Consider the following 9794-nt stretch of genomic DNA (forward strand, 5'->3'; position numbering starts at 1 on the left):
AGATTCACCTCCGAGAGCCCTAAGTGATGTCCGCCCCACCCCTACAGCAGGTGTTTGGAGCGCTCTATCTACATCCTTTACTGAACCCTGCATCTACGTGTACATCTTCACCATTTCTCCTTAATATCCATGCGAGGGCTTTAACCCTACCCAGAAGGTTATCAGTGTTTGGGGTGAGCCCCATTTGGCTTCTTAGAGTACCTGCTGTTCAGGCTTTTCCAGAGATGATGACCTTAGTTTTACTGCTGCACAGACCTTACCAAAATCTCAGAGAGAGCTCCTGCCCTTATCACCTGCTTTAAAGTCAGATTCCTCCTGCCCCGTTTCTCTGCCACAACACATGCAGCTTGCTGCCTTCACAGCCTGTGGTTTGTCTTGTGTCTTTCCTCTGTCCCCTCCCACAGCGGCTGGGGCAGACACTTAATGACAGCAGGTGTGTCTGCCTTGTTCGCCGCCATATCGCGGGGCTGCCAGAGCAAAACGCCCACACAGAAGTGCTCAATAAATACGGAATGAATTTAAAACTCAGGAATCACATATTTCTGCAGGGTTTTCTTACAATCATGGGTCCTTCCTGTTCTCTGCATTCTGAATTTTCTTCCCTGGATCAAATCAAACAGGGTTTCGCTCTCGATGCAGTGTTTTGGTGTCTCACCGACTTGCCTTCTCTGAACTGTGCTTTGGCACTGTGCCAACAGCTCTCTTTGGCCAGTGATTACCTACAACTGTAGCCACAGATGAAACTTGTTGTATTTAAAGTATGGATGCCATCAGGGCGCCTGGGTGACTCAGGCAGTCAGGCAGCCGAGTCTTGATTTTGATTTTGGATCTCAGGGTCCTGGGAGCCTGAGCCCCCAAATCGGGCTCTGAACTCAGTATAGAGTCTGCTTGAGATTCTCTCTCTCTCTCTCTTCCTCTGCCCCTCCCACCCCCTCTCTCTCTAAAAATAAATCATCTTTTAAAAAATAAAATATATTACAATAAAATAAATAAAATCTTTTAAAAAATAAAATATATTACATACTTCTCAAAAAATATACCTATCAGAAAATTTTTCATAGGATAAAAGTGTCTTAATGGGTTTGCTTTTATTTTTGGCCAGAGTCTTAAACCTGAATATGTTTCCTCTACTTTGGCCTTAGGATACTGAGAGCTACAATTCCAGCTGCCGTGTGGACTACATGAGACTCGCTTCTGCAAGCTCTTTTTTTCTCCTAGATTTTTATTTCTTACCAATTATTTATTTTATAGTAAGAGTTTCTCCTGTCTTGAACACCCTAATATGTTCTAGGCAAATTGCCTATGTCATCCATTTAATCTTCGTAGCAAGCAGCAAGATTAGGACATCATCTGTCCTTTACAGATGAGGTTCGTACATTTAAGTCACTTGTTCCTGGTCACACAGGTAGCAAGTGGCGAGCCCAGAAGCCGACGGCTCTGACGCCCAGGAACATGCTCCACCTGCTACTCAGGTGGTCTGCAATGGTGGTCCGCTTATTAAGATACAGGTTCTGGGCACCATTCCCAACCTGCTAAATAAGAACCTCTTTGAGGGGCGCCTGGGTGATTCAGTGGTTAGGTCATGATTTCGGCATCCTGGGATCGAGCTCCGAATCAGGCTCCTTGCTCTGTGGGGAGTCTGTTTCTCCCTCTCCCTCTGCCCCTGCTTGTGTTCCTTCTCTGTCTCAGTCTCTCTCACAGTCAAATAAATAAAATCTTAAAAAAAGAAAAAAAAGAGCCTTTGAGTTATGGGAGGGGCCAGTGACCTACATTTCAACAGGTGTCCCAAGTGACTCTCATGTACCCAAAAGTTCAAGAATTCCTGTGCGAACTGTATAGCTATATCCCCTCTATCTGTTGAGATACTGCACATAGCTTTTCTGACAGTTTTTCCCTAACCAAACAGATATTACTTTCTGTAAAACATCAAGCCTGCTGTGCTGCTGACCTTGGTCACGTGTAGATACTCAAGCACAATTATTATTATTCATTCTGCCTGTCTCTTCTGTGGACTGGCCCTAACGAAAGCACAGAGGTACCGAGGTAGAGGTGGGCCAGCATCCCAGGCCACTATACATAAGGTAACATGAGGCTCAGGACCTTGCTGGAGGGAGCGCTGTCTCCCCTCCTGAGCTTCGATAGGCCTTCAGACTCCTCAGGGCTCACCCTGCAACCACGAGTTATGAGCCACAGATGGGGAAGGACTTCTGTTTGCTCTAATTTTTCCTAATATTTTACATCAGACTGGCCTCTAGCCTTAATGCCATGGGCTGGTGCATCCAGAAGTTAAGACCCGTGTGAGGTCAGGGAGGTTGTAGCACTGTCCTGTGTAGGGAGAAGTTGTAATAGGAGTTTTTATGAACCCTATAACACATAGCCTACCAGTTTCCTCTCCGGGGAACAGCAGGATCTAGGCCCTGGGATGAGTAGAGCGGTCGGAGGCACAGGGCCCTCCCCGGGGCCCTCCAGAGCCCAGCCCCACTCTGTGGCCTGATCAGGGCCCATCTCGTTGTTGCAGTGCAAGCCACGTGGATGGCCTACGACATGGTGGTGATGCGTACCAACCCCTCGCTGGCAGAGTCCATGCGCCGGCTGGAGGACGCCTTCCTCAACTGCAAGGAGGAGATGGAGAAGAACTGGCAGGAGCTGCTCACTGAGACCAAGCATAAACAGTAGGCCCCTCGCCCGCCGCGGCCCCACGCTGCCCTCGCCGCCGCGGAGAAGCCCCTGAGGCGCCGAGCCTTCTCTGCTGGCAGAGGAACAGCGACCAGAATAGACAGCTGTGTGAACCGTACTTGTTTCTCAATAAACTTATTTTTAAGAACACCCTGAGGACCCCTTTCTGTCCTACCCAGCAGCATATCAAACCTTGTGAACAAAAAATGAGAATTCTGAGATGCAGATGCTTTCAATGAATTAAACATACTTAGTGCCAGAAGCACCAAGCATAGAATAAAAAGCCAAAATGGGGCCAGACAGGGACAAACCAGGTCAGAGGCTGGGACAGGCAGCAGTATTCAGGCAGATTTATTTACCTTCCTCTGGTGGATTCCAAAATAGGCAAGGGGACACATAATAATATGTTCCTTATCCCTATTTCATAGATGAGAAGAATGAAGTTAGATGTCTCTTCGAAGTCCATGCTAACAAGAGAAGGAGCTCAGGGGAAACTTGGGTCTCATGCAAGAATGGGGGTTGGTGGGAAGCGAGGCTGGCTTCTGGTGGGGCAGAGCAGGTGGGAAAGGCCCCACAGAGGGGCACGAGCCCAAGTGGTCCTGGCCAGGCCTAGGCTGGGCTTCCAGGAGGGGGCTGCAGTCAGCAGGACCATTCCCTAGACAAGGGTTCTAGGCTTCTGCGGACCAATCAGGCGAAGGAAGGCTACAGAGCTGTTCCCAGGAAGAGCCAAGCCAGGCTCCCAGGGCTTGGCGTAAGGACATTTTCCTGAGGACTTTTCTGTTTCTTGTTTCCCCTTCCCACTCCCTTATAGACTCCTTGTCCAGCTTGGGGCCCTAGGGACAAAATACAGGAAGTGTGACTGCGCTTCTAGCCACCTCCTTGCTCTGCTCAGTGGTCGCTCAGCTCCTCCACAAGCCACATCTTGGTCCTTAAGTACGTCACCTCATCAGTCCCTGACTCTCAGAGTCCCAGGAGACCCACAGATGCTTTTCCAGACAGTGCAGCGCTGCAAGAGGGAGCCTGGTGCCAGAGCCCAGAAGAGGAGAACCATCCTGGAGGAGGGGCCGTGTGAGCCCACTGAGCTGTGAGGGCAAGAGCCGAGCCAGAAAGGCAGGAGACAACATGCTGTGGGGGGAGGTGGGAAAAGGCTTGGGACGCCCCCAACGAGATCAGGGGTACAAGGAGCCTCAGCTCCCAGGGTGAGAAATCTCTTTTATGGGGTGGGGGATATGGAAGGGGGAAATCATGAGTCTTATAATAGAAAAGGAATGTCCCGGAAACAATGGCAGAAAGTTCTGGATCCCAACTGTGCAGTCTATGCCCCAGGTGCTGGTGGACTCCCAGTTCCAGGGTCTCGGTGGAGAGCAGCAGCTCAGAGGGCAGTCTGCAGTGGGTCCGTGGCAGGCAGAGTCAGGATGAATGGACACAGCACCCCCTTACTCCCCAGAGGAAAGGGCTGCAGCTCTCTGGCCTGGAACTGGGCAGTCCCCTCAGAGACCGTAAAGGTGGCCGTGACCTGGTGGTTGAGGCAGTAAATGGTGTTGCCCAGCGTGGTGCAGTGGAGTGGGGCGGGGTCGGGCAGCGGCAAGGAGGCCGCCCGGCTCCAGGAGCCGGTCACCGTGTTGTAGCGCATCACGGCCGCGCCCACGCCGCGCAGCAGGTCGAAGCGGTAGAGGAAGCCTCCCAGCGCCACCATGTCGCTGGAGCGCCGGTGGCTGGCACTGTAGGGGCACTCATCCCACGCGTCCCTCCCAGGGCTGTACCTCAGCAAGCGGTAGAAGAGGTGGCCCCCGGTGACGTAGATGTCCCCACGACAGGCCACAGCCTCATGGGCCACAGGGAAGGTGCCTGCGGGCAGGGGCGCCCGCAGGGTCCAGGTGTCCGTGCGCGGGTCATAGCGCTCCATGCTGTACAAGCACTCGCCACCGATGGCGTAAAGCAGCCCGTCCAGGGCCACCAGCTTGAGCTGGGCGCGGGCCTGCTGCATGGGCCGCACCTGGCTCCAGATGTTGGTCAGAGGGTTGTAGCAGAAGACCTCGTTGGAGCAGACGGCCTTGGCGCCGGAGCCGCGAATGCCGCCCGCCAGGAACAGGTAGTTGTGCATGGTGCAGAGGCCGCAGCCCCGCAGCGGGGCCTCCTCCGGCACCTGAGTCAGGGGCCGCCAGGCGTTTTCTCGAGCGTCGAACACGTGCAGGTGCGGGCGGGGAGGCGGGGCCGCGGACTCCGCAGCGGGAGCCTCCTCCCCGCAAGGGCCCCTGGCGAGCCCCGAGCGGCTCACCTGGTACAGGCTGGGCAGCACGAGGACCCCCAGCACCGCCCGGCCCCGGCCGGTCCGGAGGCTCAGGATGCGCTCGCGGTCCGCCCCGCTCAGCTGCCGGTAGAGGCTCGGGTCCCCCAGCACGCGCAGCAGGTTGTCGCTCATCAGCTCGTAGGTCTCGCGCGCCAGGCCGGGCTCCCCGTGCTGCTGGGCGAAGGCCAGGACGTCCAGGCAGTTGCCCAGGTCCAGCCGCGGTGGCCGAGCGGCCGCCGGAGCCGGCTCCCGGGCCAGGCCCCGGCTCCCCGGCCTCTGCAGCAGCCCCGGGGGCTTCCCGGCTTCTTCCCGCGCCTCCGGGAACGGCCCCCCGCTGCCCGCCGCGCCGGGCTGCTCCCCGCGAGCCTCTCCGGGGCGTCTCCGCGGCGCGGCCGGGCCGACCCCGCGCTCGGCGCTCTCGGCTCTTCCGCACGCGCTGCGCCGCCGCGGGTGCGGGACCGGCTGCGGGGCGCCCCCCGCCGGGGCGGAGGGCTCGGGGCCAGGCTGCTTGGGCTCGGGGCGCGGGGCGGCGGCCGGGGGCCTGGCAGCGCCGGGCGGCACAGGGTCTTCTCGCTTCTCCTCGACGGCGTCGCCTCTCCGACCTGAGGGAGGGTCTGGAGCGGGAGCCTCCTCGGTCTCCACGCGGCTCTGCGGCTGCTCACGTCCCGCCTCAGCCAGGCCCCCCGCGTCTGCCCCTGTGGCCGGTGCGTCTGAGGAGCCTTCCCTGAGCTCCAGGCTGGGGGCGGCCCCTTCAGGCGGGGAACCAGACTCTCTGTTCTCAGAGGGCGCACCAGTGCTGGGATCTCTAGGGCTCTCGAGAGCTGCCTTTGGGGCTCTCCCTGGGGGTCTGTCTTGCCTGGGGAAAGGGTGACTCCTAAGAACCATGGAAATAAGGTTTTCCCAGCTGGTTGGGATTTGTCCCTCCTGCTTGTCCTTGAGGGCCACGCTGTGCTCCTGTGTCATAAGCCTTGACCCACTACTGGGGGCTGGGGCGGGGGCGGGGGCTGGGCCTGGGGTGGGGGCGGGGGCTGGGGCTCGCACTGCACTGAGAGCTTCATCCTCTGCAGGACAATGGCTAACTCTGAGGGACAAAGAGTCTGAAGGAGAGGAGGTCAGAAGAGTAGGGCCTACACGTAAGAGACCTCCGTGCTGACGGGCTGTCAGAGGGGAAGCCAAGGGTGGAAGAGGCTTAGGGATGTGTGGGGAGGGCGTGGCTGAGGGACTCGGGGAGGGGGCGCCTCCAGTGGCCTTGGTGGACGACATTCCTCTGTCCCCACCGCCTCCTCTCTGCTCACTGCTCTGCTCCCCCTGGCCTCGCTGGGATTCTCCCCCTTCTCTGACACGGTGGCCTGCTTGCTCCAGTGTCCCACCCAGTCCCGAGCTGAAGAAAGAGCCATCTCCAGAGCCATTAGCCCCCGCCTTTACCGCGTCATTGGGGTCTGTGGCCCCCTGCCCTTGAGACAAGAGTGAGTGTCCACACGGAGACCCCTCTGGCCATGGGCCCGTGGAGCCTGGGGCCTGGCTGGTGCTCCTGGTGACAAGAACACCCTTCCTCTCCCGGGGCCAGCCTTCCACGGGGGCTGGGGGCCCCCGAGCCTCCCTGCTCTCCAGAGCCAGGACAGGAGCTGCTTGGAGGATGCTCTCCCTGTAGGCCTTCTCTATGCCCTCAGCCCGGGGCCCAGGCTGTGCGGGGTGTGATGGAGGCAGCTCCCGGGGAGCAGAGGGCTTCTGAGAGCCTGTGGCGAGGCTGCTGGCAGCATCCACAGCGTCCCACACACTCACCACAGCGCCCAGGCGCAGGGAGGCCAGCTGTGGGACGTGGCGGTTCCTATCTCCTGAGCTGGGGTCCACCTGCCACCGCCGGCAGCCGGGGCCTCTCTCTAGTGAGCCAGGTCGCCCTGCACCTTGTTGCCAGGGACTGGTGTCCTGTTCTGTGATGGGGAGCAGGCTCTGGTGAGTTGGCACCTTGACTTGGACGCCTCCTGCCTTCGCTCGTCCTGCCAGCTCTCTGCCAGGACTCCGAGGGGTGAAGCGTATCAGGATGGGGCCAGGTACCTCCCCTACTTTGCTCTGACCCAGGGGGGCAGTACCTGGCCTGAGAGGCTCCCTTCCTTGACTTTGGGGGGCTCCTGCACTGGCATGACCTTGCTGCTGCCTCAAGGTCCCTCCAAGGGTCACCTCGCCAGGTGTCTTGAGTGGAGGTAGAGCTGTGGCAGCCAGACCTCCAGCTCCCCGGAGCTTCTGATCCTGGGTCCCTGGTGCAGCCAGACTCCTCTGGCCACGTCCCGAAGGGTCTAACTTCCCCTGCCCTGAGCTGTGTCCCTCGACACCACCACTGACCTTGGACTTCAGGGGCAGGGCTGGCCTGGCTCCTCCCGCCTGAGAAGGCTGGGCCCCGGGGGTTGTGGGTGCGGGTCCTGCTGCCTCCTGGTCCTGCCCAGAGCCAAACCAGTGCAAGGCCAGTGCTGTGGCGCCCACCACAGCCAGCGCCAGCAGGGTCAGGACAGCGCCGTCCCAGTCATCCTCCCCGTCCCAGCCCCAGCCGAGGCCACTAGGCTCCAGGGTGCCCTGGACCATGGTGCTGGGCGGCAGACTCAGTCAGCCTGGGAGCCAGGTCAGCGAGCTGGAGGCCGTGTGTGCTGCCTGCAGGGCGGTCCGCTGTCCGGCCTGGGCTGCTGTCTGCACAGATGGCATCAGCCATGCGCTCCGCCCACAGAGCTGCCCAGTTAAGGTAGACCTGGGCTGGGGGACTAGTCGCTCCGCCTGGCCTAGGAGGGGGTGGGTCTCTGTGCCTGCCCCTGGATCGGGGTTTGTCGGTGGAGCTGTCAGGAGACATCATATCCAAGAGCTCCAGGAGCTCGGGGACCTTGCCAGGCCCACCTGGCCCCTTCTCCTTTCCCATGGGGTCCAGTGGCAAATGGCATTGTTCCTTAACACTGTTCCGGATCCCAGACAACCTGCTTCTGCCTACAGACCCTCCAACCCCCCGGACTTCCAGGTCCGACCCTGGGTCTAGCCTCAGGGGCTCTGGCAGGGAAAAGTTACCCCCAGGGAGATGCTATCTGTAGCTTGAGCAACATGATGCAGCCCTGATGAAATTACCAGAAACCCAAGAAGTCGGCTCCACTGTGGGCCAGCGGAGGAGGGGTGGAGAGGCATACAGCCCGTGGTGCCAACCCTGCAGGAGGGTCTCAGACTGGGGAACATCATGGAGGGCATTCGTCCTGAGACTAAGCACTGTCTTAGAAAGTGCTGAGACTAAGCACTGTCTTAGAAAGTGCAACCTCCTGTCACCTCGGCCATGAACTGGAAACTCACACTCTTCTCTCCCCGGACGCGGAAGGGTGCTTGAGAGGGGCCCCCACCTCCCCTCTCCCAGCAGCCGCTGGACTTCCCTTACCCTGAGCCCAGCAGAGATGGGCTAGAGTTCGCTAAAGGAATTTGCTAGGCTGTCAAGAGGGGGAAAAATGAACAAAATAAAGAAAATCCAAAAGTTGTATTTCTCTCTTTATTGGCCTGCCTTATCACAACACCTGCCCTTTCTAGAGCCTCCGGGGCCTTCCCTGCACCCTACGGACCATCTTGACTACTCAAATGCCTCTCATGGTGCCCCCAGGAAGCCCTGACCCCAGCCTGCTCTCACCCCTGTTACCTCATCAGCCAGCCCCAGGATCCCTCAGGGAGGCTCCTCTGACCCCAGCTTATCTATCAGCCTGACTTCCGGGTATCCCATCGCATTCCTTGGCCTTCCCTCATCTTAGCCAAATCAGGCCCAGCGTCCTCACTGGAACTCAGGCCCTTGCAGGTCAGCACTGCTGCTGGGTGTGCATCTGGCCTCCCTCAGCGTGGCTTCTCGGGGGAGGAGCTACGGCTCTTCCATCTGCTTCTCTCTTAACCTGATCTCAGGAATAAGTCTTGGGACAAGTGGGGCCCAGATATGAAAAGGAGCCAGGAGTCTCTGGGACAAAGGCAGGCCCCCCACAACATGTATTCATTACTTTTTCTAGGACACGGGGCCTCTCCCTGACTCAGGCAGTGAGGAGATGGCCAAGGAGCATCGCTGGCACCCAGCCTGGGCTCTGCTGGACCTCAGGTTCCTCACCCATCTGGTGGCCTCGCAGCTCCCCTGAGCATATTAGATGACAGTAGGAGGTAGAAGGCGGGCCCGTCCCTTAAGGTGGATCTGAAGTTGGTGGCAGGCTTTATGGACCTTGCACTTAGTCCTGTCCCAGTCCCAGGGCCTGCCTCTTGGTTATTTGGGGTCCAAAGACCTTGAAAAGTTGGAGATGACCTGTATCCCCTCATAGGCCACATGCTAGCAGGCATTTCTACCCAGCTTCTTCAAACACCTGTTGTTAGCAGAGCCCCGGGCTGCTGTCAGAGAACGGGAGAAGTGTCCAGCAAGTGATACCTTAGGGTGCCATGGTGGGGAAGAACCAAGCACAGGAGATCACCCCAAACAATTTCACAAGGGGTCAAGGACTGTGATGGGTCTTGGTGGCACAGGAAGGGTCTAGACCCATCCTCTATGGAAAGAAGACATCTCCCTCTGTCAAAATCCAGGGGAGGGCAAAACTCTGCCACATGGAAAAAAACCCTATTGGGAAGGTGACTGGGGACATGCTACCTCCCTAAATTGTGGGAGATTTGCCCTCCTAACTTTCCAGAGGAAGTAAAAATGTAGTTCTGCTGGAAAGGTGACAGAACATGATGTCATCTAGACAAACTGTGAAACAAAAATTGTTCCAGTTGTGCCAAGAGATAGTGTAAATATCCAAGTTCCCATCAAGGTGAGAAACAAACCACCCAGAAAGTAGATGTGACCACG

The 9794-nt window shown here is 58.0% G+C and overlaps 2 protein-coding genes across 2 annotated transcripts in view; one reads left to right on the forward strand and one right to left on the reverse strand.

Annotated features, from left to right (window-relative positions):
* The window catches only part of SYCE3 (synaptonemal complex central element protein 3), a 30234-nt gene extending 27418 nt beyond the window's left edge, over positions 1-2816 (forward strand). The window contains exon 3 of the mRNA XM_082738766.1: positions 2519-2816. Within this exon, the coding sequence (XP_082594892.1) occupies positions 2519-2676 (158 nt within the window). The 3' untranslated portion in view covers positions 2677-2816. The remainder of the gene's footprint in view (positions 1-2518) is intronic.
* A 996-nt stretch (positions 2817-3812) lies between these two features.
* KLHDC7B (kelch domain containing 7B) lies at positions 3813-7543 on the reverse strand (the record flags this gene model as incomplete). Its single annotated transcript, XM_082739019.1, has 2 exons — positions 3813-5920; positions 6392-7543. The coding sequence occupies 2 exons, from the start codon at positions 7541-7543 to the stop codon at positions 4049-4051; spliced, it is 3024 nt and encodes a 1007-aa protein (XP_082595145.1). The 3' UTR covers positions 3813-4048.
* Positions 7544-9794: the final 2251 nt, after the last annotated feature.

This window comes from Mustela nivalis, assembly GCF_964662115.1.
Source record: "Mustela nivalis genome assembly, chromosome: 7".
NCBI lineage: Eukaryota > Metazoa > Chordata > Mammalia > Carnivora > Mustelidae > Mustela > Mustela nivalis.